The following is a 27937-nucleotide window of genomic DNA, read 5'->3' as shown; positions in this document are numbered from 1 at the left end:
CAAAAAAATCAGAGTACATTTTTTCACCGGGCGTCTACTATCGAAATAAACACATTTTCTCTTCATTTTTTTCCCTTTATCGGTTGCACTGCGGGGAATTCTTTGTCATAGACCCGACAACGGAAAACTGGAATGAACGCCTGTCGCAGCTGAGACAACATTATTGCTAGCTAAACTTGCTAAGCTAAGAGCGCTATGCTATGTGCTAACGCGTTAGCCTTAGCCCGCTAAAAGCACCGAAGAAACCTTAAAGGTGAGCGACCTTCATTTTCCAGTATTATATTTTCATATAATAACACCAGAGTTCTCTCTGTGAACTTATTTAACGTGGCTGCGCTGTCGAAGTGTTTTAAGAGAGAAGCAACAGCGTAACAAAACACAAATCCCTCCCCATCACTAGCAAGGCCGAGTTTGCTAGCAATAGCTAGCTTAATAATCGTCTAAAAATAATATTTTCACTTCCGGGTAACGTAATGTTGATCAAAAGCACCTTAGGGTGTGTTCTTTGTTGTATTGATATTTAATGTTACAGGTGCTTTGAAGTGATGAGTGAGTTTTTGACATGCTAAATGAGTAGCCGGGTATGGGAGGAACTAACTTAACTCTTCAATGTGTAATTAAGACAAACCCATGATCCTGCTCATTTATAACAGGAAAATCATCACATTTCCCTTCTCAACACGATTTAGGATGCGATCATTTGTTGAGGGTCCCCTTCCCATGATACAAGCGTGTTCTATACTGTCAAGTCACATTTATTTGTATAGCCCTTAATCACAAAAATGTCTCAAAGGACTGCAAAAGATTACAATGACACGATTGCGTGATCTTAAACCAACATGCGGGCAAGGAAAACCCAAAACCTCAGCGTGAGGAAAAAAGAAACCTTGAGAAGGGGCCTCACAAGTGGTAATCCCCCTTCCAGGATGACCAGGGTGGAATAGATTTAGCATTGAGTCTCAGTACGAAAACATAGTAAGCATGCACAATTTAATGCATCACTGATCCTTTATTTTGGAACGGCGTTGTTTCGGTGCAAAGATATACTTTCAGGTAATAGTAATAACAATATCGAGGCTAGTGGAATGTTTTTTTTAATGTATTTTAAATCCCAAAAAATAAATCGATAAATTAATGGTATTTCATGAAATCATTTTAAGTCAAGTCAATTCATGTTTATTTGTATAGCCCTTAATCACAAAGAGTCTCAAAGGGCTGCACAGACCACAGATTATTGCAAACCAGACTATTATGACACCTTCCCCTGATCTAAAACCTACATGAGGGCAATTAATACACAGATATTGTCAACATAAAATATAGGTTATTCATATGCTATAGAATAGAAGTGTGTTTTAAGTTTAGATGTAAACATTTCCACTGAGGTTGCAGATCGGATCTCAGGGGGGAGAGCATTCCACAGCACCGGGCCCGGATGGAGAACACTCTCGAACCTGCGGAAGACGATTTATCCAAATTAATTTCAAATTACTTTATAATTTTTTAATTACGACAAGTGGCAGTTGAACAATTAGGTCAATCACAATATTTTCCATATATTTCCCCCTCACAAAAGATTTTTGACATCCTAAACAACCAGCCATGTGTTTTAGGAACTAAGTTAGCTCTACATTGGGTGTCTAAGACAAAGATTTAATAAAGAAAAAAAACTGCTCAATAATAATTACTGTTCATTATTACCCTTGAAAAGTTTTTGATGATTTATTTAAAGTTCCCTTCCTGATAAGGTTACAACATTAGAATTGTCTTGAATGTCATTTATAACAATGTAGTGAATTTTTTTTTTTACGAGATTAGACATGACACTCTATGATTAACATGTAATAAATAAATAAGATAATAGGAAAGAATATCTTGACGGGCAATATTTACAAGATAGTTCTTGTAGGGTGGCCTAAGTTGTGAGTGCATCAGAAAACTGCAATGACATGAGCAGCAATAGTTTCAAAATATATAAGGACTAAAATATATTAGCTCGAGGTCCTTGGGTAAGGCGCCCACCTCGAGAATGGGAGGTTGCCGGTTCGAGCCTCGGCCAGGTCATATCTATTCTTTGAATACCAAGTCACGACTTAGAACAGTGGCACTCATTGCCTCCCCACTTGGTGCTTGACATTAGGGGATGGAATTGGGGGTTTAGTCACCTAATAACTACCCACGTCACTTGTTGCAACACATCGGTTAGGTACAACTACCGGACCCATAATTAATGAGTGATAAGGTGTGGAGAAAGAAGAAAAACAAATAAATCTGAACATTAATTTCTCAATACATGGGTAAGATGTTTTTTTCCACAGTTGTGTTTGCTTGTTTAAAAGTGTTAAAAATGGTAATGGCCGAGAGGAAAAAACTTTCCTCGAGTCCGAGTTAGTCCTTGTTTTTAGGGGTCATGAGAGTCTGCCACAGAGACAGCAGGTAAAAGAGGGGAAGGCCAGGGTGAAAGGAGGCCTTTAAAATGTTTTGGAGCCTGCTGTGATATTGCAATTTAGCAATGTTTCCCCTACAGGGCAAGAAACAACCAGTGATTTTCTGGGCTGTGTTTACGTTTGTGAGCTTTTTCTGTCTGCTTCTGTGCTACAAGCGTACCACACTATGATGCCACATGCCAGTATGAACACATACAAGCAATTAATTATTCTCTACTAAACTGTAAACTTGAGGAAACACACCACAAATCCTTTTTATACATTTGGAATGGAAGAGATTGCTGTTATGTTATGGGCAAAAATTTACTTACAGATAAAGCCAATAATATCAATCCTGGTGCTTTTTTTCCCTATAGACTGTGAACTTTTTCTCTGAGTTTGGAAATCAGAACTTTAGAATGTTGTGTTTAATATAGAATAAAGCTGAACTGTGTTAATATTTATGCAAAGACACTAGGTGCTATTTTTGTTTTGTTAATCCGAGTCCGACTGAAGTTCCCCGAAAGGAAAACAGAATAATGCTAAAGTTCAGCCTTACTTTTAACCGTGTGTTTTTAATCTGTATTTGACATATTTAAATAATCAAAATTTATAAACGGATTCAGAATCATTCCATTCAGAATTTTGATGCATCCAAGTATTGGATATTTCCTGTCCTGCTATCAGATATCAAAAGAGATACAATTTGAAGTGCAACAACTTTTTGATTGACAACTAATCGATTATTAAATGATAGTATATGGTATTGAGGTATTGCTGTATAAAAACAATCAGTCTAAAATAAGACAATAAAACCCCTCCTTGATTCCCACCCAACAATCCAAAACGCCAAATGTACAGATGTAGATAATGGTTAAAATGCATGCTCAATCTGCATTATCTTACTTCAATGTAGCAACTGACCACTTCCGACAGCCGGATACAGGCGTACCAAAATATTGGCACACTTTGTGGTTATTTTGTGCCATTTGTGTGGGGGCACTAAATGCTAAAACAGCAACCCATCTTGTGAAAGTCTTGAATTATTTTCATTGTTTAATTCTGAAAACATATTTCACGCGGAGACTTCAAAACAAAGCCCTGAAACTTTATTTTAAAAAACACTCGCTATTTTTGTGGCATCGATACAAGGATTTAAACATTCTAAGAAGTACTGGCACCAATAAGATTGGCTGAACAGATTTATTTTTAAAGTTAGAAAAAAAGTCAAATTAATTCACAAGCCCAAGACTGCTATTCCTGACTTTGTTGTTTTGTTTTCCAAGTATCCCAATGTGATCGTGAGCATGCAAGAGTGACTCTACAATCACTTTGGACCCTGTCTCTGTGGATCTTTTGTCCAAGGAATCCCTCAAGCAGTCAACACAGCGCACCATCAACGTTTTCCCATCATGTTTTGCTGCACCTGAACCATGTGAGGGTCTCTACGTTTGCGTCTGGGGAAAAGACTCTCCCTGTCTCTCCCTGAGGAGTTTGCTTCCCCACCCTGTTGCCCCTTGTCCCTACCCCTTTACCTCATCCATACGTTCCCCAACTCCTCACCTAAAAAAGGAGGCACGCCATGATGTTCAGAGACCAGGTCGGAATACTCACGGACTGGTTCAAGGGTTGGAACGAGTGCGAACAGACTGTAGCGTTATTGTCGCTTCTCAAAAGAGTGTCCCGGACCCAAGCTCGTTTTCTGCACATTTGCCTTGAACACTGGTTGGCTGACTGCACAGAAATCCACATCCTGGAATCAGAAGCCAACAATGCAGGTAGAGGATATTTTATTTCTGTTTTGGTAAATTGATGTCTGCTGTGTAATACTAGTGACAATTTTGTTCAAATGAAAGGTACATTTCTCTTTCCATTCATTCCAATTAAAATAAATATTTACTTGGAAGCTTATTAGCTGTATCGTGTGGTTTTGCTGAAGAACAGTAAAAAAATGCACTGAAAAGGATAGGTCTTGGAGCATCTTTAGAGCTTACCTTTCACATCCACGATGTTGCTTTAAAATAATATATACCTAGCACTGATTAGATGTCTTCTGTCCCCAGCCATAGTTAACCAGTGGCATCAAGAACCCAAGGAGAAAGTAGTGTCCTTGCTCTTGTCCCATCTGCCTTTGCTGCAGCCACGTAACAGCGAGGCCAAATGTGAGTACATGAAGCTGCTGCAGAAGGTGTTGAGTCACACCATTGAGAGTAGCTTGTTTGTGGAGGAGAGCAGACAGCTACTGTCCTACGCACTTATCCACCCCGCCACCACGCTGGAGGACCGTACGTCCCTGGCTATGTGGCTCAACCACTTAGAAGAACACCTATCGGGTGGCTATACGCCGTCCACACGAGCGCCACCCAGCCCGTACCATCCGCGCCAGGGCTCGGACGAGTGGCCCAGCTCGGCTGAGACACTTGAACCGGGCCACGCCTGGCAGGACAAGTCCGTCTCGACCAGCACGTCTCCTGCGGGCCAGAACGGCCACATGGCTTTTCCAGGTGGATTGTCCTCTCCTGTCAACAGCAATAACACAGGTTTATTTTTAGGTCACTCTGTGAAACTATAAACACCACAGAAAAGGTTGCACTTATTTTTCTCCTAATGTTTAATTTCCAGGACTTGGCGGGCAAATGCAGCCCAGCCCCCTGAAGAAGCCTGTCATGCCCCCCAGTCTGCAGACATGCAGCTCCGAGTGGCTCAGTCAGGATGACATGGGAGGCCGGCAGGGTTTCCTCCCATCTGACCACGCACCACTCTCGCCGCAGAGCAGTGTGGCCTCCTCGGGGAGTGAACAGACAGAAGAGCAGGGCTCTGCACGCAACACTTTCCAGGAGGATGGCAGTGGCATGAAAGGTCAGTGGACACTTTGATGTTTGCCACTGTAGCAGTTAAAACAAACTCTCTTTTCGCCCTATGGTGATTTGTCGCAGATGTTCCCGCGTGGTTGAAGAGTCTCCGTCTTCACAAGTACGCGTCCCTTTTTTCCCAAATGACCTATGAGGAGATGATGATTATCACTGAGCATCATTTGGAAAATCAGGTTTGTAACACTTGTCTAGCTACACAAAGACCCAATGAGGATAACTTTATTTTTTACACTGTACGGTGCAACGGAATAGTAGACGGACCTTTACTTTTTTTTATGTAAAAGATGGGCTGCACTATAAGGCGCACTACAGTTAGGGCCAAGGTTGTATTCAGGGATCAGAATTTTCCGCGGATCCGCGGATTTCCGCTGTTTTTGAACCCCAAAGGTCATTCCCGTAAATCGTCTAAATTCGATGAGAAAATATTTTGGGGGGGGTGAGGTATGATACGTGACTGTTTCATCACCCCAAGTTAGCATTTAGACCATTGGTTCGCTGATAACCAATCAGCGGAGCTTTTGTTCAGAGCATTGGCTTTCTCAAACATGGCGCTCCTTCCGGTCTTTTCAAACAGTGAAATGAGTGTTTGAAAAAGTAAATATGAAAATACTAAGAAAAGAAGACGAGGCTTTTGTCTCCGAGATTGATAAAGGAATCGAGAATAAATTTAAGTGGTCATGGCTGGAGAAGACTGTCACAGTAAACGTTAAAATCGGCGCAAAGATCGAGGAAGTTACAGAAACTTTGAGCCGGTTCATCGCAAAGTGTGATGTTCCAGGGAAAGCAAAGTGTCTATACTGTGTCGATCTGATCAATTATGGTACGCGAGGTTGTGTGGCACGGATCGATCATGCTAAAATGAACAAGCACAAAGCAAAAATAGCTTGCCGGCGATCAAATTATGCACTCGGATCCGCATTTAAAATCGGCAGCCACCGGTTCAACATTATTGGCCGTTTCAAATCCTTCCACTTCAAATACTAGCAGCAGTCAACCACTGGTTCCCCTGTGTGACAGAAAATCCCAATCTGAGGTATTTATAAATCTATTTATTTATGAAATGATTTTATCTTTTGTGTTTATACAATATTTAGAACAGGATAAACAAAATCTAAAATTTGTTATAAACATGATTAAAATAGATTATTTTGTATCATCATGATCATGTTCAATATTACGAATGCTTTTAATGTCAATATATTATTATTTTTTTAATTTATATATATATATATATATATATATATATATATATATATAATACATGGTTTCTGTTTTGTTGGATTTAATTCATTCTAGTGCAATTTTCACATAGCAAATAAGATAAATGCTGTTGACTTCAGGGGGGCTTTGCCCCCCTGAGCCCCCCACCGGGCTCCGCCCTGGACCCTGGCTATTTCAGCTGAAAATGAAAATCTCCATTCTGATCCCTGTGTATTTGAGTATTTATTGAACAGATGGAATATATCACTGATTGCAATTGACCAAAATTGGAAGCATGGGGAATCGAACCCATATCGCGGCAAGAGTGACTGATCCTATCCATCTATTAAACCACTAGGGATACGGACGACGCATGAAAAGGCGTTATCTCATTATCACAATACTTTTAGTCATGGTACCACATTTTTTATGTTGTTTATAGGCCGAGCCATGAGAATATCGACCACTGAAATACAGAATTTTATCGCTGACTAGCAAAGTCTTTAGGTTCTGAACTGAATGAAGAAAAAGGCATTTTGGGAAGTAAGTCAGTCATCCTGAAAGAAAATGCATTGCCGCACATATTCCAAATGTTTGTTAGTTACAATGCTTTGTTTCAGCTGGAAAAAATTGAAACAAAGTTTTATTCGATGTTTAAAAACTTTTTGTTTTCTTGTTTCTTAAACATCTGTAACCGTGACTACAAGTAGTGTGGTAATGGAATAATACTTGATTCCTTTTTTGATGTGTTGTCTTTTTCCATAGTTGTCTTATGTATAGAAGTTGGCGCTAATAAGAGCTTGCTCTGTCCACTCCACGCATCGGCCCGGCATTGCAGTACCTCCGGGAACGGTGCATTCGCAATGATCGCGGCAAGGCTTTAGGGCTAGGACCTTAGCTTGGCCTTTTGGCTGAGAGTAAGTGTCCCGGCTCCTAGGCTTTGTAGCGTATTATGAACTGACCGATAACGGATAATGGATAATGAATAACGAAGATAGAACAATAACCCTTAAAACCCCCCCTCTTATGCCACCATTCTTATGCAGTTGTGGTCAGTGATTTATCGACTGATCGATAACATTTCTAATATGATTTGTATACAAGTTGCACTGGATTATAAGGCAAACATTCTGGGCAATGCCTGGTCTTGGGTTTTCCTTATAGTCTGCAAAATACAGAAAAATCAGATCCAAAACTTTGGATGGCCCTCTGCTTCCACAAGAACCAACATTTTAAAATTGTGCTTTTACCTTGAACTTTTCTTGATTCATTTAAACCCAAAATAGACGTAGCAAATAACAGACCACTCCTTAGAAGGTGAACGTTCCCTAACATGCCACAAGATGGCAGCAAATAATTAAAACTGAAGGGACCATACAGCACCAGGCTTATGCAAGGAGGACATGCACAAAGAACCCATAAACGACCTTTAGATATGTGTTACTACTTGAAATACACTCATGCGCACCAACTCATACAAACTAAACTGGAATGACAACTAATGAGCAGAGGAATTATGAGTATTGTGTATTAGTCAAAAATCGAAATTTCTAGATGTTAAAATAATAATTATTAGTTGGAAATAACTCTTAATTTCTAACTGTACAAAAAATGGTCTGATGAAATAGCTACATCAAGAGGGAATCAGAAATATTTGTTTACTCGTGTGTTGCTTTCAAGGACCAACAACTAATCAGTAAATAACAATAGAATGCTGTCAATGTAACCGGATGTAGATTAAAAAGATTCCATCTGTGTGCTTTATATTGAGCACATAACAGAGACAGATTCTCAGCAACAAATTTAGGATATGATAGTTTGAGTTCTAAATTGTCTTTAAAATTAACTTCAAATTGTCCTTCCGTGTGAGTGTCAGACAATTTGTGGCTCTACAAAGACGAGCTATAGAAACTGCATGGATCAATATATCCGTCCCGTCTCATCACTGGTAAACACTTGTGTCCTTAATCCTCATGATAATGCATCACCTTTCAATGAGGCGTGAAATTAAACAATGTATGCTACCAGTCACGTCGCAACAGCACTCGTGTTGTCCATGCCTCTTGGCTTTAATGAAACATTCAATGATGTTTTGTTAAGTAGTAACATTTAAAATGGCTGAGGCAAGGAATGACACCTCTGCCTTACATGCCTCCTTGTTATCTCTTTTCTCTTTAGAACGTCACCAAGGGAGCGCGGCATAAAATTGCCTTGAGCATCCAAAAACTGCGTGAGCGGCAGAGTGTCCTTAAGTCTTTGGAAAAGGTAATTTACAAAACATGAGTCTGTTTAGCTCAGTCAGGAAATTCCTCTGTAATTTTCTGGGTTGTTGTGTATATTTTTGTCAATTCTCCGACTCATTTGACTTACAAATAATGTGCTCACCTCCTGCAGGATATTTTAGAAGGAGGAAACCTGCGCAATGCTCTGCAGGAACTGCAGCAGATCATCATCACGCCCATCAAGGCCTATAGCACATTGACACACATTGAGCCTGCTAGTGCTGCTCAAGAGGCGACAAAGTCGGCAACTGATAAAGAGGCGAACTCCGAGGGATTTCATTCGCACAGCACGCCGGCATGCGATGGAGACTCCTCTGCCACGCCCATCTCTGATGGCGATGTTGCTGGACAGTTTACTCGTGTCATGGGCAAAGGTGAGAAAGGCTTTATTTGTGACTGAGACATGTTTCTACAATTTCTTAAAGTGTTTTTTTAAATGATTGAGTGTCCTGTTTTTTTTCATCTAAATGAGCGAACAAACACCTGCAGCTGCTCTCATTTCTATTCAAATACCTTATTCCCAAATATGTTTTTTTTGTGATATTTTTTTCCATATATAAGGCGCACCAAACTATAAGTTAAGTTGCATTGGCTTAAGACTACAGTAAGAACTGTGATGGCAATAAAACAAATAAGGACCATATTTGTGCATTGATTGATCGCTGATCATAATTGTAATATTGGATGCAAAGAAATTCAAGCACGGATTGTGGCAGAGTAAGCACTGGATCCTGTTCACTCGACTACTAGGGGTACAGATAACACATGAAAAGGCATTAGCTGTGATGTCATCATACTTTTTTAGACACGATAACACGTAGCTGATGTTATTGTTGGGTCGTACTGTGAGAATATTCAGGGATCAGAATTTTCCGCGGATCCGCGGATTTCCGCTGTTTTTGAACTCCAAAGGTCATTCCCGTAAATCGTCTAAATTCGATGAGAAAATATTTTGGGGGGGTGAGGTATGATACGTGATTGTTTCATCACCCCAAGTTAGCAGTTAGAGATCGCGAGAAAAATCGGCAAAAAGAAGCGCAGCGCATTAGATCTATAACACACAACAAATAGATCGACTCCTACCATTGGTCGATAGGTTCGCTGATAACCAATCAGCGGAGCTTTTGTTCAGAGCATTGGCTTTCTCAAACATGGCGCTCCTTTCGGTCTTTTCAAACGGTGAAATGAGTGTTTGAAAAAGTAAATATGAAAATACTAAGAAAAGAAGACGAGGCTTTTGTCTCCGAGATTGATAAAGGAATCAAGAATAAATTTAAGTGGTCATGGCTGGAGAAGACTGTCACAGACTGACATGTATTTTCTTTAAGCATGTTCAGTTTGTGCATTCTATTTTCAAATTAATGATGAATGGTTATTAATGTATATATTTTCATATATATTGTTGATTAGCAGCTAAATACAAGGTCCATCTTCATCATCAAAACACAACAACAATGGTGATGGTTGTAACATTGTAATCCCCCAATTGTTTTAAACATCTTAAAACTGAAAAAAATACATGGTTTCTGTTTTGTTGGATTTAATTCATTCTAGTGCAATTTTCACATAGCAAATAAGATAAATGCTGTTGGCCCCCCACCGGGCTCCGCCCTGGACCTGGCCGGGGCCTGCGGCCCCTGGACCCTGGCTATTTCAGCTGAAAATGAAAATCTCCATTCTGATCCCTGAATATTAAACCAGTCCATAGTACACAAAAGTTTGGGGACCACTGAAATAAGGTATCGTTTTGCAGACTCACAGTGCCTTAAAGAAGCTTTCGAGATTCTAAACTGAATAAATAGACAGACAATGCGGCAAGTAATTCGCCCATCCTGAAAGATAAAAATAAACGCACGAATGCAACAATTTTTGTCACAGTGCTTCGTTTGAACTGAACAAAAGTGGAACAAAATTCAACAGCGTTTTTTCAACCACTCTTTTTATTTAATTCATCTAACATTTGTATCTGTTACGTAACTAAAATAGTGTGATGATGAGATAAAAACTATTGCCTTTTCCTACATTATCTATGTCCCTAGAGCCCAAGTGGTTCTGATTTGGCACCAGTAATCGTCGCTCTTTGTTTGCTATCCACGTTGCCACAATTGTTATGCTATTATGTTTAGCAATTAATATCGACTGACTACACAAATATAATAATACTGATAGGATTTTACAATTGTTTCTGTACACAATACACACGTTCGAATTCCTGGCCAATGGGGCTTTTGAGTGCACCGTATAGCCGAAAAAGTACTGATAGTTATTGTCTAGGATTTTAACAATAACCTATTGTGTTTTCCCGACTATAAGCGCCATAGGCTGTAAAGTACACCTTCAAAATTTAAAATGTTTCCATATATAAGTGGCACTGGGCTAAAAGGCACATGAAATTAAAACATTTCTTAGAGCTTTTCATCGACCATAAAGCTTTATATTAATCGATTCATTCATAAATCGTTACCATTTTTTGTAATTATACATTTCCAATTTTATTTACAACATTTCTAGTCTGTAAGGTTGGATTATGAGGCACACTTTTGAATTTGGGGGTATTCCGGTGGTCTTGATAGTCCAAAAAGTTGGTAACAAAAGGCATGTGCACTATGGTGCCTTTTTCTAGCTTGAATGTATTACATAATACGGTATTTAATGTCCTTGACAGCATTCTGTGAACATTCCCTATGAACAGGCTGGCTTCTTTTGTTGCAGTGTGCACGCAGCTGCTTGTGTCCAGGCCAGATGAGGAGAATATTAGCTGCTATCTCCAGCTCATTGAGAAGTGTTTAGTGCATGAGGTGAGTGTATTTGATGCATTTTCAGCTAATTGCGGCTCGGAGCAGATGTGTGATTATTGACTACAATGCAAATGGAGGGCAGGCATTATTATAGCAGTGAATGAGTTCAAGACAAAATTACGCTGTTATAGAAAAATGCTGCATGAACAAGGACAAAGATGTCATAAAAGGATGGTTGGTAACAATAAGTCGTTTGCGAGAACTGACTTGTGGGGTAGTGGCATTGTCCTTGTCTGTTTCAGGCCCATTGTGTTTACATGGAATGTTATTTGGTAATGTGATAGAAAAATCCTCTAATTCAGGGGTCAGGAAAATCTTTGATCCAAAGAGCCGTCAATGCAAAAATATTTTTATTTTTTATTATTTTTGAGAGAGCCACTCAATGTATTTTAAGACAAACTTCAACAAAACCGCCAAACCAGCTCATTCCTAGCCTATTTTATTTTCCTCTGTGATGTTGGATGATTTGATAACATCTATGACATAATGATTATGCCAGAGCCTGTGTCCCATAATAATACCTATGTACCACTTAAAATTTGTCTCCATCTCGCAGTTACTTTAGAGTGTTGAGGCTTATTTTTGTCCTAAATAATGGTTTCCAAACTAAGTGCAAGCAAAGTTTATTTGTAAAAATGTCACAAAATACTGCAAATGTGGATACTAACGTATTTACCTTTAGTGCGGATGGCGTACACACGTCCCGTTCTGTGTATAGCTCCGCCCATTCCTACCGCTCACCCAATCAAATTGCTGTGGGTGCTTTGCTAGAGCTTCGAGGAAAAACGTTTGTTTTGGGTTAATGTTTGTTCTGTGGCTTTTCATCATAAAGTGTTTCAACAATAAACATAGATTGTTTAATTAGGTTCCATTTAAAGGTATAATTAGTGATTGACAGCCACAACAAGGTCTGTTGGTTTGACACCTCTCCTGTTGGGAATGTTTCCTATATATACTGAACCTCCGTGCATCAGTTTTGTCTCGGCTTTGCATGTGAGACAATTGGCTCTGCAGGAAGCAATATACTTCAAAATTGGACAACTGTTTTATCTCAGAGTCATAAAAAGAGCCATATATGGCTGGCAAGCCACTGGTTCCAGAACCTCTCTAACTCTAGCATTACTTTGTTAATCACTTATTAGCAGTGTGCACGCAGCTGCTTGTGTCCAGGCCATATGAGGAGAATATTAGCATCAATGTTTAGAGCAGTATTTGAATATGCTTGACCTTAATCTAAGATTGTTTATTCATGACATGATTGCGACGAAAGCAGGAAATATGACGCATCTTTGTTGATTACGGCTGCTAAGTTTAGTTGATGCTATTGACAAAAAAAAGGTAAAGGAAATAATTGCGAATGAAATTCATTGTCGACAGACACATTTTATCAACAGACCGAGGAACCGCGACATGAATAGTATCTCTGATGAGAGTCTGATGAGTGGTAACACACAGAAATCAAGTATGAGTACCATAACTTCTAAAGATTCGGAGTATTTTAGCCTGTATACATTGAATAAAAAGACAACATGCAAAGTTTGCAAAGCAGACCGTGCGGATCATGGTAGTAGCCGGGGGGCACACTAACTTTTAAAAAGCACTTCCAACAGTTGAATGTACTGGAGTCTGACTCACATCCATAACATTCAAGTAATGTTCAAGCCAATACTGTGTTGATGACATGATTGCACATTTTTTACGCACGCGTATATTTTGCTGTGAGTGACATGCCAGACTGTGCTTGACAAGTGTTTTTGAATGTAAATGCAAGCAATTTGAGGAACAAACGTCCGTATTAAAACTTAACAAATGACAATTGTTAAAACTGTTGGATTTCAAACTGTTAAATGAGCCTTTTTTTGGTTCACAGGGCTTAAGATATACCCTTGATTTTAATTTATTATTTATGTGCCTGTCCCTAAAATTGGACCGACATTTATTCATGGATTTATGTTCATGGATTGAGTTTCAGATTTAAAAAATATATATATATTAAATAAAATGTATTTTTCATTGTACCTATTTTTCTTTTCTACTATCAGTTCCATATAATTAAATTAACTTCATGCTAAATTTAAGAGAGAAAAAAAAAATCCACTCGACTATTAAAAAAGCTGCTGCCCTATTGTTGCCAGGTCGAAATTTCTTGAAATGTTTTATAAGGCGGTGCTGTCTTTTTATACTTTAAGGCATTCACAGAAACCCACAAGAAACGCCTTGTTTCTTGGAAGCAGCAGGTTCTCAAACTGATCCGCCTGGTCCCCCGGAAAGCCATGCTGGACATGCCCGTGTACAGGCAGAAAGGGTGAGCTGCCTTTTGATGTCCACATCAAGTCAATATAGATTTCTCCTGGTTTATTTCCTTTCCACCTGTTTTCTGTGCCTGCTGCAGCTGGGCCTACGGGTCTAACTCCCTCCCCACAGCGGGCTCTGTGAGCGGAGGCGTGGGCCGGAGAGGCCAGAGACAGTTCCAGATAACACCCCGTGGTCTTCAGGCGGGGCGCATAGGTCTCCTTAGTCCCAGTGGAATCAGTGGCGTCTCTCCTCGCCACACGCTAACAAATCCTTCGCTAGCAGGCCAGGGTCGTCAAGTCAGTGCAACAGGGCCTACATGCAACCTGTTGTTTTTGTTTCGCTTTGACAACTGCGCCAAATCAATTTCCTGACTTGATTCTGTCGAATTTGTCTTTTTTATTTTTAGAGCCTGTGGTTTGCCAACCCGGGAGGAAGTAACAGCATGCCAAGTCAAAGTCGCAGCTCTGTGCAGCGGACTCATTCGCTTCCTGTCCACACCTCCCCGCAAACCATGCTCATGTTCCAGCACCAGGGTACTGTTAATTTTTTCCTATCCACACCTAACACACATTCGTTAATTTCTTCTTGTAGACTTTTCCTAACATCATTGCCCGTAACCGTGATACCGTCCGGTGTTAGGTGCTGTTGTGTACGCATCGATTAAGCTATTTTATGATTTTTGTCGACCATAAAATGCAGCGTGTAAATTGGGTCCAGAACCTTTTTGACTCAAAGAGCTACAAAAGCAAAATATTTTTTATTCAATCCATTCTTCAGCACATTTTATTTCACTGTGTGATGTTTGATGATTTGATAAAATCTATGAAATAATAATGCCAAAGGTTGTGTTCCATATCAACAAATACATCTCTTTAAATTTATCACCTTCCAGCACATACTCATTGAGGCTCATTTTGATTTAAATTTTCGTCGTAAATAATGATTTCTTAATTTCACTAATTACAGCAAATGTGAAGGATAGGGAATAATACAGTAGAGGTGAAGCTACTGTATGTGACGGCTCACCTAATTAAATTGCTCTGGGTGTTTGGTATGGGTTTTCCGGTGTTTACAGTTTGTAAAGTGGCCTTTCATCATAAAGTGCCTCCACAGTGAATGTTGATAGAGAACTTTCATATACAGCCAAAACGTGGCCTTTTAGTGTAACCTCGTGTGTGTCAACTGTAGTTGAAACTTAGCACTATATATTTTGGACTGAACGATTGGCTTACCGTTTTGCTTCAACCTCGCATACTAAAACTCAAACTGGAAATACACAGCGAACATTGCTACGGCCTTTGATTCTCAGTAGCCTAGATGGTAAGGCGCCCGCTTTGAGACTGGGAGGTCGGTGGTTCGCGCCCCGGCCGAGTCATTCCTAAGACTTAAAAAGTGGTCGGCGGCGCCCTCTGTTGGCTGCGGCTGCATCGGCTCGCTACAACGGGTCAGGTGCAATCGACATTTCGTTCTGTGTACATTGTTACACAGAATGACAATACAAGGAAATTATTATTATATTATTATTATTATTATATCTCCGAACCAGATGTACACATGAAAAGAGCCAATTCTGGCCAGCGAGCCATACGATCCCGACCCCGGTTTTGGTCTCTTTTAAAAGATAACAACACTCTGAAGTTTTGTCCCCAACTGAAACAATTACTGCAAGTGCTACTGACACGAGCAATCTAAGATGGAACACAAAGAAATTGTACGCTTTTATTCCCACTTGAATTTTTTTGCATTTACATGCAAGATGAGTGTAGCATTGGCATCTTAGCTGGAAAACAGCTAGGACAAATGCATGAAGCCTTAACTCAAAATTGATCACATTAAAAAACTAAACATGAGTATTTAACACATTTTTCCAAGGGTATGTCTTGGCAAATTTAAAAGTGGCCATTTGGAGACTCCAAAAGGACCAGTGACTGGTGACATACAGACACCTCTTGGCCTCTTAACAGTTTGACTTCTCCCAGGCAGCTTAAACCATGTCATTAGTATTAACCTTTGAATGCAAAAATGGAGGGATCAAAAATGACCCCATGCGTTGTTATTCTTTAAAATCTTTAAAAAAGTTGTAATACTGTTATATTCTAAGTATTCCTCATAAAACATATGTGTGACATGATGCCATTAGTATTTCTATTTTTTTCCCCACTAATAATTGACCCCATTCCTGGAAGAATGTATGTACTGGTAGTTCATGCATCTAAGGGTTGAGTACGGACAAAAAACACTAACCTAGGAAAATGCACTTTCCTTTTAAAATCAAAAATCACATCAAAATTGCAATACTGGTCCCGCAAATCGCAATTAGGTTTTTTCCCCCAAAATCTTGCAGCCCTAGCGAATTGACCAAAATGCTAAGACAGTGGTAGATTTAAGTGTTGCTTGTTGTCAGTTTCGTATTTATTGAGGAAACGTGGATTAGACCCTGAAAGGTTAACTTTGAAAAAGTCAAAATCCCTAAGTTTTATATCTTTAATACAAGACGCCTATTGGTCTTTATCTCGTTTGGGAGTAAAATTCAACTTCCCCACCTCGTTTCTGTACCATTTTTTTTTTAAAGCCCGAGTTTTTACAGTGCTGTATGTGTACTTTTTGCCCCATTTATGTCTGTCGGAGCCTTGGGAGATTTACTTTCTAATATAAAATATGTGCTTTGGCTCAATAAAGATGAGGAAATATTACCACCATAGAAGGCTGCAACCACTTGCACTTTTGGTCGGTAAACTCTTCTAGTCACTGTTTTCTGAATCACAGTATCTGTATTTTTACACGTTCATCTGTGAAAGGGAATATGCTTATTTTCACCCGACATTTATTGCTTAGCACTTTTACAGTTTTCACACTAAAGCTTTTCACGCGATAATCATGGCCAAAAAGCTTTATCCAATGACAGCCAGCAGTGGAATTTGTGTTCCATTGTGGGTGGTAAGCAGAAACAAACTATTTTCCTACACGAAGGGATGTGTCGCAGAAAAGGTTAGCGTTGATTATGTTACAACGAGACAAGACCATTAAACGAGAACTTCAGCATCTGGCATATGAGTGCTTGTGTGTCTCGCTGAATGTGCCAGATTGTTTACACCAAGATGCAACTCTCCATGTCTTGTTAAATGGAGGGAGTGTAGCACAGATTTCAACATTCCAACATGAACAATTTTTTTAATTGAAATTGATGAATTTATGCACGAATCTTTACATATTTATTAAAACACATTTAAATGAATTATGATGATATTGTGTACAGTATGTTTGTATTACTATAGAATCAAATAGAAAAAGACCGTCTTAATTGTACTTGATAACAATATAGTTGACGTGTCACCTCAGGATAAACATGTAATATAAGACTTGACAGAAAACAATTAAATGAAAAAAGGTTATTATAGAATATTAGGATAGATACTTTTATACCCTTGTATAATGATTGGCTTTGTTGTAGGGGTCATTTTAATGAATATAAATTCCTATTGATTAAGATATATTTATTTTGCTTGATCACATTTAGTTTAAGGTATGTACACTGGAGATCAAAATTAGAGAGCAACTTTTATAAAATAATGAATTTTGAAAATACCATCTTCACTGTTCCACAGCTAAATTACATTATAGTGTGTCAATATCATGGTACTACAACAATTTTTTTCACAAAATGATGAAAGGCATTTCACCCCAAAAATATTGTTCGGAGAACAATATCGATCAAATTTAGAGAACACACTGATCAAAATTCTGAAAATCTGAAGAATACAACAGTCCGCAATTACGATAATAAGAAGTGTGCAGTTCTCTGCTGTGAATGACTTCAGCACATCTGCGGCTACATGATAGCCCTAGTTTCTGGTGTGAATTTGGTCCATTCTTCTTCCAGCCTCCTCCACAGTTCAGTGATTGTAGATGGTTTCTTGACCATTACTTTGTTACTAAGGATTTTCCAGAGGTTCTCTATTGGGTTAAGATCAGGAATTTGGGAAAGTCATGCCATTAATTCAAAGGAACCATGTGCTGTTGAAGAAGGTTCTGATACACATTTACATTCACTCGACCAGGTAGCTGCTGCAGAAAACATGCCCCAAACAGTGACATTTCCTTTACCTTTCACTGACTCTTTTTTACACGCTTTGTGTCGAACATTATGCTTCTCATCAGATTAAAATCAATTACATTTGCTTTCATCACAGAAGTTAACGCTTTATAATCCATTGTGCCTTATAGTGTGGTGTTCTTTTTTTGCGACCGCTTTGTCAAGTTTACTCTCCATAGTGCTGCCATGCTGACAAAAGAAGCGCCTGGCTATAATGGCATGTTCTTATTCTCACGTGAACCAAGGTGATGACGTATATTTTGTAAGCAACTGGGCACAGTATGGTAGAGTATTTTTTTGCCCAGGGCCATCAACACCTTGCAAAAAATATACTGTATTTTTTTTTATAAGTACTAAGAACTCAAAGTTTGGGTGTGCTTTATACTTCCATTAGGTTTATTTGTGCAATGATTGATCCGTCAAAAAAATAGCGCTGACTATCTCAAAACATTTGATGCAACGAGAATCGTACCAGGGTTATGGCAGTGAGAGCACACAATCCTAACCATTGGACCACTGGTGATATACTGTAGATGAATTGTGAAAAAGCAATACACTTTATGTTATGTCCACACTAATTATAGTTACCAAAGATAAATGTCAGAGAATGGAGAGAACAGAAAGTCATCCCGAAAGATATAAATAAACGTGAAAAAAAGCACACTAAGTAAAACTACTCTTAGGTACATCTGATGACTAATCGGACTTGAATAAGGACATTAAATGAATGCATTGTAAATTTCATGTTGGTATCCTGTTTATAGTTTACGTTGTCAACCAATGTTTTCAATCGTTGCCACACGTATTAAGCAACATTTGTTACTTTCAATGCTTAGAATAGAATAGATAGAGTAGAATTGGTTTAAGATCAGGTAATTTTGTCATTGTAATCCTGTGCAGTCCGTTGAGACATTTTTGTGATTAAGGGCTATATAAATAAATTTGACTTGAATAGAATAGAAACTGATTTATTGTCATTGTATGGTGTGAAATGCACAATGGAATTAATATTTGTCTTGAGTAAAAATAGTGTGATGATGAGATTAAAAAAACTTAATGGTGCGTGTAATATACAAATAAATAAGGTATATTTTGCCTGTGTGTAGAAAATATGGTTATTCATGTTATATATTGACTTATTTTGGCATGTTGTTGCACTATTTTTAAATTAACTGCACTTACAACTTAAACCAGTCTCCAAGACCTACCTCATAATATTTTTTGCCTATTTATCCTGGCATTATTTTTTTGTTTTTTTTTCTCTTTTAAGTCTTTACTATCTTGCAGTGAGATGTCTAATTCAGTTGTAAACAATTTTCCCTACCTTGTTATTCATGACAATAAGGATTTTTCTAATACTAATACGAGTGTGGGATGAAGCGGAACAGGGGGGGGAGAAGTAAGGTTTCAACATGGTGCTAAAAAAATGGCCCTGGTTTGAGTAAGGTTCTACCTTATCGTGTCTAATGTCAATACACAAAAATAGTCTGGATTAGAGTTGAGACATCTCGAGCCTTGTCACAGCATTTTTTTCAACACAATTGTAGTCGTATAGCACCTTTTCTACATTATAAAGCAACTCTTAATTTCAACTCAATTGTTTAAAAATGTGCTTCTCTCTTTCTCATTTTCTTGTTAGATATCCAAGTTCCAGGCGCTGACTTAGAGATCAACCCCACGCTGGAGTCGCTGTGCCTCAGTATGACAGAGCACGCCTTAGGAGGTAAATGTGTTTCCTCGCTTTCACGATAGCTTCACTCGGCCCAAATAGAATACAGGTAAGAATATAATGTCTTGACATGTTCTTATCTCTGCATCAGACGGAACTGACCGGACATCAACGATATGAAAAGAAGAAAAGCGAAAAAGGAAAAAAAAAAAATCACCCAGCACAAAGATAACGTACGCTCGAGCAAACCAGGCAATGCAGCCACTACATAATGACAAAAACTGTGTATATGTTCTCTAATATTTTTGTACTTTATTATATACAATAAGTTTATTATTGGAAAAAAAGATGGAATACAGAAAACTATTATAATGCAGGAAAGGTGGAAAGGTTGACGCCCGTGTTACTTGCAGGACGGTAACATGGCGTGATCGTAAAAGAGAAATGAATTGGTGCTGTCTATAAAAATGGCCCTTTTATGAGTTCTACCTATTTTTTGCCCCTTATTCCTCGCAGACCTGCACCGCCTCCCGTGTATATTGGCCAGATGTAAGGCACTTTTATACAAACGGCACTAGACTGTAATTGGCTAAAGAAGACACTTACAAGACCCCGAAAGGCGTCTGAAAAGGTTTCCTCGCCCTTTTTGTTAAAACGGCGACTAAAGTCTCCTACCTGTCCTCTGCGAGCAACTCAAAGGACGCACATGCGACTTATTGGTAGGCCTCGCCTTTATTATTTCAAGCGTTCCATCCTAAAGACGTCTCCGCTCCACTAAAGCCAAAGAGAAGGCTTGTCCAGTTAATGGGTAACCCGGGAACGATTCTTTAAAAAGCAGCCGAAAGACGCTTTGCCTCCGTTGTATCTATAGATTTGTTTTCTGTCAACTTCCCACTATGATGATGAATTATCGTACTGAGGAGCGAGGGTCGGCCGAAGGTTGGATTATTTGCACAAGAGTTGATTTGAAATGCAGTTCCCAGGTTCCACATCCAAATTACAGCCGCAGAATAGCAATTTGTTGGCAAATCAAAACAGTTAACTGACTGAGCTACGAGGTTGTAGTAATTTTTTGTAGAAATAAACATTAAGAGTTGCTACGGATTCTCATGGCGCGGAATAAACTTGTGTCAACGGTTGGGCATTACTGCACATACACTGTAAAAAATGTGTTTTTACCCAATTGGCAGATGATTTTAATCAGTATGTATCATTTAAATGGAAATCTATGAAAAAAATCTTTATTTCAAACATGAGAAAAACTAAAACAAAACAAGGATTTGAAAGGGGTAGGAAGAAGCTTATGCTTTTCTAATCCTACCCCTTCAACTTTGTTATAAGAAATACTTAAAACGAGCAAAACACTCACCAATAGTAGAACATCTACCTCATTTGATGTGTGATTTTTCTTTAAAAATTGACCATTTTTATTCAATTTGTTCCTACCAATATTAGAAAAATACATACAATGGGAAAACATTCTGCTATAGTGGAACATTTAGTCATATTAAGTAAAACTTTCTTTGAATAAAGGATCTTTATCATTTGAATAACTATTTTCTACCAACATTAAAGAAATGCTTAAATTTAGCATACAGTCTGCTGTTGTAGACAATATCACCCATTTTTAGTATGACTCCTCAAATAAAACAAGTTAAATACATTCTAATAGACTAACAATTTCTACCAATAGGGTCAAAAAATTTGTTTACAGCGTACACAAAATTATCTGTAACGACAGATAACTTAGTTTTGACAATCGCCACGTCCAAATAATTCAATTTTTGGCCCCCGAGCGCACCTTTTTACCTCACTAGTGACAATTTGATGACTCATACGTTTCCAAGGTGCTCCAAGATGTCCGTATTTTTCCGTTAGAGCCTGTGTTTCAGTAAACTCGACATTACTGTGTGGTGTCAGTGTTGAATTGCTTTTTTTTAAAAAAGAAGAAGAATAAATAAACAAGAGAAGCGGTCTTCTAACCCCGGCGTCTGTCTTGGAATGTGGCAGAGCGGAGGTGCATGCACGTTTTTTGATATGGTCTCTTTTGGCTCGTTTTGTTTGTTCGGTTTCTTTCTCGGGAGTTTTGATTCGGCGGCGGCGCCCACACGGTCATAGGAAAAGATCGTTGTATAGTGGAACCTCAAATGTTGAATGCAAAGTTATTCTGATTTCATAATCTGCTAGAAAATTGGGAAAAAGGCAATGAACAATTCCAAAAATCATGACTTATGAACAAAAAATGATGGTTGACAAAGATCAAATGATCCAAACATTTTTTATGGATGATTACAAAAATTCAGATGTGATACAAGTAACTTGGGGGTATTTTGGTATTTCAGTTATTTTAGAACAAGTTATACTGTATTTAACTCTTCAACACAGGAACAATAGGCAAACAATATCCACAATCTTCGGGCTCTGGGTTTGGAACCACACATTTTTTTGGGATCGCATTATAAAAATGTTATATAATAACCTTTTTTTCGTGACAATTTGTCATTCCGAAATTAATTTTCTTAAGTACTTTAATGGCCGCTGATTGAATCAGGGTACCGAGTTTGACACTCCCTTTACGATATGTGGTGAATGAAAATAATTTTTGGTGTCTTTTGGTATCTTTATTCTTTAATAACGAATTGTCTTACTGTAATTAATTTTACAACACAAGGATAACAGGAAATGAATATCTGCGATCTTCCAAGCTAATATCGGCTGCCCAATAAATCATGCTTCCGATTTATTGTTCTAATTTTACAGTAGTATTTTTTTATTTCCACATACAGTACTTGTTAGATGCAATAAACTGCAAATGAAAACAATAACTTCCAGCTAGTTTAACCATCGGTAGGACTCCTCAGGTTTTATGGTTGTATAACTTCAGCTACTTATTATTTTTACATTAGACAGATTTCATTTTTATTGCGCTTTGAATCATATAATTTACTATTATTATATACTAACCAGCTAGTCACGTTCCTGTGTTGTAGGGTTATGACAAATGTAGAAGAAAAATCAAATTTTATCTGTAGTCCAGCTTTGGAGGTTCCACTGTATGCACCAACCTGTTTTTTAACATTTTATTTGAATTCTCCCTTGTTATTGATATTTTCTGCTTTTTATAATCGCATGTTTTTTGAAACACTAATTCAGCACTGTTGTATAAAAAAGGACGTCATGGCGAGCGGTCATCTTGCAACTAAAGTTGTGTGTGTGTGTGTGTCTTTATAATGCCTGTTTGCATCTTTCTAAGATAACCCCCACTTCGTATTATGTTAAGAAAATAACATCAACCCCCTAACTGACTTTTTTTTGCGTTTCTATGGATGTTGGCTTCAAGGTGCCGAGTTTTAATGCAGTCATGGTTTTCTTCAGAGCAGGCTCTTGGATACATCTGACTCATTGAAAAAATGAAAAAGCATCACACTTGTGCCCGACAAGGACCTCAACAAAGACGGATGACTTTTTCTCGGACTCGTGTGACATGTGGCTCGGATTGTCCTTTTTTTCCGCTGCGGTAAAGTACGGTACTGTTGTTTTGCGTCGCCATGACGCCGCAGCGCAGCGTGGCGACGCTTTTCTGAGCTTTGCTCGATGAGTAATGGGTAAAACACTACAAGGCCAAGGAGTACTCCATGTTTACATTGCAGCGATGCACTTCCAGGTTGTGCATTTCTGTGCTAGGGCGGGGATGGGGAGCTATTTGACTCGGAACCAAAAAAACTTTACAATACTGTACGCTTTGACCTAATTTTGGTGCTGTATTTTTTGTTTGAAGTTCAACATAAGTACGGAGAACCGATTCTGCCATATGTAGAAATAATTTTATAAATACATAAATACCTACAAATATATGCCATATAGATAAATCCAGTAATACTGTACTTAAAATACTACAAATACGCAATTGATTCATTTATGCATTTTGTCATTTATTATTGTTAATTTGTCATGTATTTTGTCTTGCATTTTGTCATCTATCCTCCCATCTACGACGGTATGCCTTTTTATTTTGGCGTATATTTACACGTGGTAATACACGACATGACAAAATGCACGACACAACCAACTGAAAAAAATACACAACAAAAGACGTGTTCAAAGAAATGTTAAAATACATTTCAAAATGCATGACAAAATTAGATACCAAAATGAATTAATGACAAAACACATCAGAGAATGCATGGCAAAATTGGTGACAAATTCAATTACAAAATACACAATAGAATGCATGATGAAATACATGACAAACTGGCAAATATACACAACAGATTAAATACCAAAATGAATAAATGACAAACAAAATGCACGACAAAATTGGTGACCAATTAAATGACGAAATACACAATAAAATACATGACAAAATTACAAAGTACATGACAAAAACACAGGACAAAATACACAAAAAAACAAACTGACAGGATAAAAGAAAACTGACAGAATGGGTACTGGAAAAAAAATAATGCAGAAAATAAAAAACAAGTTGCAGGAAAAAAATGAATAAATTGCTTTTATGTCATATATTTAGGTATTAAATGATTAAGTGTTCATTTAGGTCAGGGGTTGGCAACCTAAAAAATAAAGAAGCCATATTTGACCAAAAACCATTTCTGGAGTTGCAAAAAAAATTGAAAGCCTGATAAAAATGTATTATTAAAATAAAAGGTGATTTATTCGAGAAGTTAGTCTTTGAATAATTAATACGTATACTAAAGGAAACCAATACAAATGACAATATAGACACGCACACACACACATATATTTCCCTCCCCTATCTTTTTCCATTTTCCAAAATATCTCATAGGGCAACGCTAAATAGCCACATTTGGCTCTAGAGCCGTTGGTTGCAGACCCCAGATTTTGGTATCTAATTTTACATTTATTTTTACATATGGCAGGATCCATACAAAGGTACCAAGGTGACCAACAATTTCATCAACACAACAGTTCAACTTGGGTCCTTTTTGCAATTTTGCCTAATTGAAAATTGCCTAATGTGAAACTTTAGCTTGTATTTTTCCCACAACTAAAACGGTTCCTGTATCGCTGCACTAGCGCCATTATGGAGGACCGATCATCTCATACGTAGAAGTAAATGTAAAAATACCTACAAATATATGCCAATTAAATGAATGGAAACAAAAATAAATCGTGTGATAACTACATATGTGACGTATCGGTCATCGAAATTTGGTTATTCATGCATTTTGACATCAATTTATTCATTTATTTTTTTCCGCATTTTGTCTCAACACAATGTTGTTGATCAACCAATAGGTGAAAAGCTCAGCCTGTTCGACAAGCCCTTTCATTTGAGTACAATTTCGTTGTTGAGTCGCAAATGCATGACAAAATACTCTTCCTAGTGCACAACAAATTACTCTAAAATAAATAACAACGCAGGCCCAAATACACGACTAACTGATAAAATAAATGACAAAATACATGTCAAAATAAACAACAAAATACGCGAAAAACTAAATGTCAAAATATACGAAAAATTAAACGAAAACATAAAAAAATGACATGCCAAAACTGACAGTACATGTCAATATACATGACATGGGGCGACAGTAGCTCAGGAGGTAGAGCGCTCGTCTTGGGATCAAGGGATCCCAGTTCGAATCTCGGCTCATCCGTGTTACATGTCGAAGTGTCCTTGGGTAAGACACTGAGCCCCTAACACCCCCAATAAGCAGGTTAGCGCCTTACATGGCTGCTATTGGGAAATGTGGAGCACATTGTAAAGTGCTTTGGGAAGTCATTGACTTGAAAAGCGCTATATAAATGCAGATCATTTCATCATTTCATAATAAATTACGAAGTTTACATCACAATAAGAGACAAATTCCGCGAAATAAATCTACGACAAACGTCAATTAAAAAAATCAATGACAAATGCGCAAAAAAGTGCGCAACAAAATGCGCCACAAAATAGACAAAAGAACGGATAAAGTACACGTCAGAATAAACAACAAAAAATGTGACAAACTGGCAAAATACATGAAAGAATACACAACAATATACAGGACATAATAAATGACACAAAGAAAAAATTCATGTCATACTAGACAAATTACTCAACAAAATATGCAAGAAAATGCGCCAACGAAATCCACGACCAAAGTCTAAGAGAGATGCGCAACATAAAAAATGACAAAATGAATGTCAAAATAAAAGTCATTATACATGACATGATAAACGACAAACTGACAAATGGCAAAATTCATGTCAATAAACTAGACCAATTACTCAACAAAATATGCGAGAAAATGCGACAACAAAAGTCAATGAGAAAAGTCGATGACAAAACCATCAAATGTGCGACAAAGTGACTAACAAAATGCGCCACAAAATAAACAACATGAACGACACATTACAAGACACTAGTTGGTTGGTTGGATCCCTGGGCCACACGGGTCGTAGGGGCACCATTTCCTGTGGTGTGTCTTGGGCATGCACTGGTGGCACCCATCCCTCCTTCCAGACCAACATATGATTCCACCCGATCTTGAACCGGGAACCTTTCGCGTGTTAGGCGAACGTGCCACGTACATGACATAATAAATAACAAACTGACAAAATTCTATCTATCTACCCTGGTCATATCCTTCGAGAGGGGTGACCGACAGCAAGACAAACACATACACAAAAACCAAACAAAAAATGTGACCATGGCCAACCCAAACAAGTTAAGCACCTCGGCACCCAAGTCAGTCATGCTTTCGTCCCTCCAGATGAAACGGGACACGAGAAAGCGCCCATGTCTCTCTGGTCAGGCTGACACAACACAGCAGGGCCCGACAGCTTTCACTGGTTTACCCCTGCCGTATCATAAAGGTGCCCTGCCCATCCCTTAGAACCTATCCTACCATCATTTCACAACACCTCTCCACTCATTCCTATCACCAACAAGAGCTCTAGCTTCCATTACATTTAAATCACTTTCCTCCAGTGCACTCAATACACCATCCAGCCATGCCCTCCTCTTGGTCTCCTTCCATTTACTTCTGCTGACGTATTTTGACATTTATTTTGTCAGTTTTTCAGTCAAAACTGACAAAATAAATGTCAAAATATGTAGCAAACTACTCAACGAAATATGTGACAAAATGCTCAAAAAAATCGATGACAAATGCACGTCAAAATAATTCCCCGAATAAACGACTACACAAATAAATGACAAAATGCACAAATGTAAGAATGCATTGCATTTATGCAGGGTTGGGTAGGGTTACTTTAACTTGATTACTTTTGATTACTTTTGGATTACTCCAATAGCAAATATGCTAATAAAAGACAAAAGAAACTAAATATGAATAAAATGACTCCATTTTGTGCAGTTTTGGGGAGTAACGGAATACATGGATTGGCAAAAATGATGTTGGCAAGCTGTTTGGATTTATTTTCATTTTGTTTCTGTCGCATTTGATGTTAGTTTTGCCGGAGATCAAAGAGATCAAAGCCAGGAGAGAGAGCTTACCACGTGTTGTGAGTCATAATCTTATTCATATTTAGTTTCTTTTGTCTTTTATTAGCATATTTGGTATTGGAGTCATCCAAAAGTCATTGAAAGTAATCAAGTTAAAGTAACCCTACCCAACCTTGCATTTATGTCACATTTAAGTATGAAGAAAATATGAGTTTAATTATCATTATATTTGTAGGTATTTAAATATCATAACATTTATTTATTTATGTCAGGATCGGTTCTCCATTAAGCCTACCGTCACAACGAAATCCTTAATTTCCCTGCCAAGCTTGACGGACGAATTTCAACACCACCGGGTTTCGCTGCTTTTTGTCTTAACACAAGAAGACTTAGCAGACATGTTCTAACGATTGATGAAAATCCTGTGCATCCGTTGCTTGCTTTTGTTTATTCTGTCGTGTTTTCTTATTCTGTTTGTCGTTGTTTTTTTAAAACTAAGTCCGATTTGTGAATGGTCCGAAGTGCAGCATCCGTCAGATCATTGGAAATCCAAATAAAGAGGTTCAGTTGTTTCTTTTTTTTTGCAACAGAATTGCTGTTTTGTCTTTGTGTCTTTTTATCTGGGTGTTTAAGGTTTTTTTGTGGGTTTGGCGTAAGAAGTAAAGAAAGACTTTTTTTTAAAAAAACTTTTTGAAAGTAAAGTGAATCTGTGTTTATTTTAGAAATCGGTTGGGTGGATAACCACTAGGGTGGCAGGGGTACAATTTCCTGTGTTGTGTCTTGGGCAAGTACAACCTGGTTCCACCCATCCCTTTCAAAGCCAACCAAGATTTCCACCCGGTCTCGAACTGAGGACCTTTCGCGTGTTA

At 38.2% G+C, this 27937-nt stretch overlaps 1 protein-coding gene and 1 long non-coding RNA gene across 3 annotated transcripts in view; one reads left to right on the top strand and one right to left on the bottom strand.

Moving 5' to 3' along the window:
- Nucleotides 1-27937, bottom strand: part of LOC148358872 (uncharacterized) — a 288823-nt gene that overhangs the window by 223235 nt on the left and 37651 nt on the right. The window lies entirely within an intron of this gene.
- samd4b (sterile alpha motif domain containing 4B) lies at nucleotides 8-27660 on the top strand. 2 transcript variants are annotated; one of them, XM_088345437.1, is made up of 13 exons: nucleotides 8-253; nucleotides 3713-4204; nucleotides 4490-4930; nucleotides 5049-5285; nucleotides 5363-5472; nucleotides 8678-8764; nucleotides 8894-9155; nucleotides 11494-11579; nucleotides 13769-13884; nucleotides 13972-14170; nucleotides 14281-14407; nucleotides 19607-19690; nucleotides 19788-27660. In XM_088345437.1, exons 2-13 carry the CDS (start codon nucleotides 4009-4011, stop codon nucleotides 19814-19816), a joined length of 1974 nt encoding a protein of 657 aa, XP_088201563.1. In that variant the 5' UTR covers nucleotides 8-253; nucleotides 3713-4008; the 3' UTR covers nucleotides 19817-27660. The 2 variants fall into 2 exon arrangements, with proteins under 2 accessions (XP_088201563.1, XP_088201561.1); XM_088345435.1 differs by having other exon boundaries at nucleotides 4490-4966.

This window comes from Urocampus carinirostris, chromosome 10 (assembly GCF_059441175.1).
Source record: "Urocampus carinirostris isolate Australia breed hairy pipefish chromosome 10, RoL_Ucar_1.0, whole genome shotgun sequence".
NCBI classification, from domain to species: domain Eukaryota; kingdom Metazoa; phylum Chordata; class Actinopteri; order Syngnathiformes; family Syngnathidae; genus Urocampus; species Urocampus carinirostris.
The sequence above is the reverse complement of the archived record's forward strand: the minus strand, read 5'-3'. Positions and strand labels throughout refer to the sequence as shown.

Coding starts and splice junctions, on each gene's coding strand:
- samd4b (XM_088345435.1), top strand. CDS start 4,009: ATGATGTTCAGAGACCAGGTCGGAATACTCACGGACTGGTTCAAGGGT. Junction 13,885..13,971: donor CCCGTGTACAGGCAGAAAGG/GTGAGCTGCCTT, acceptor TGCCTGCTGCAG/CTGGGCCTACGGGTCTAACT. Junction 14,171..14,280: donor TAGCAGGCCAGGGTCGTCAA/GTCAGTGCAACA, acceptor TTTTATTTTTAG/AGCCTGTGGTTTGCCAACCC.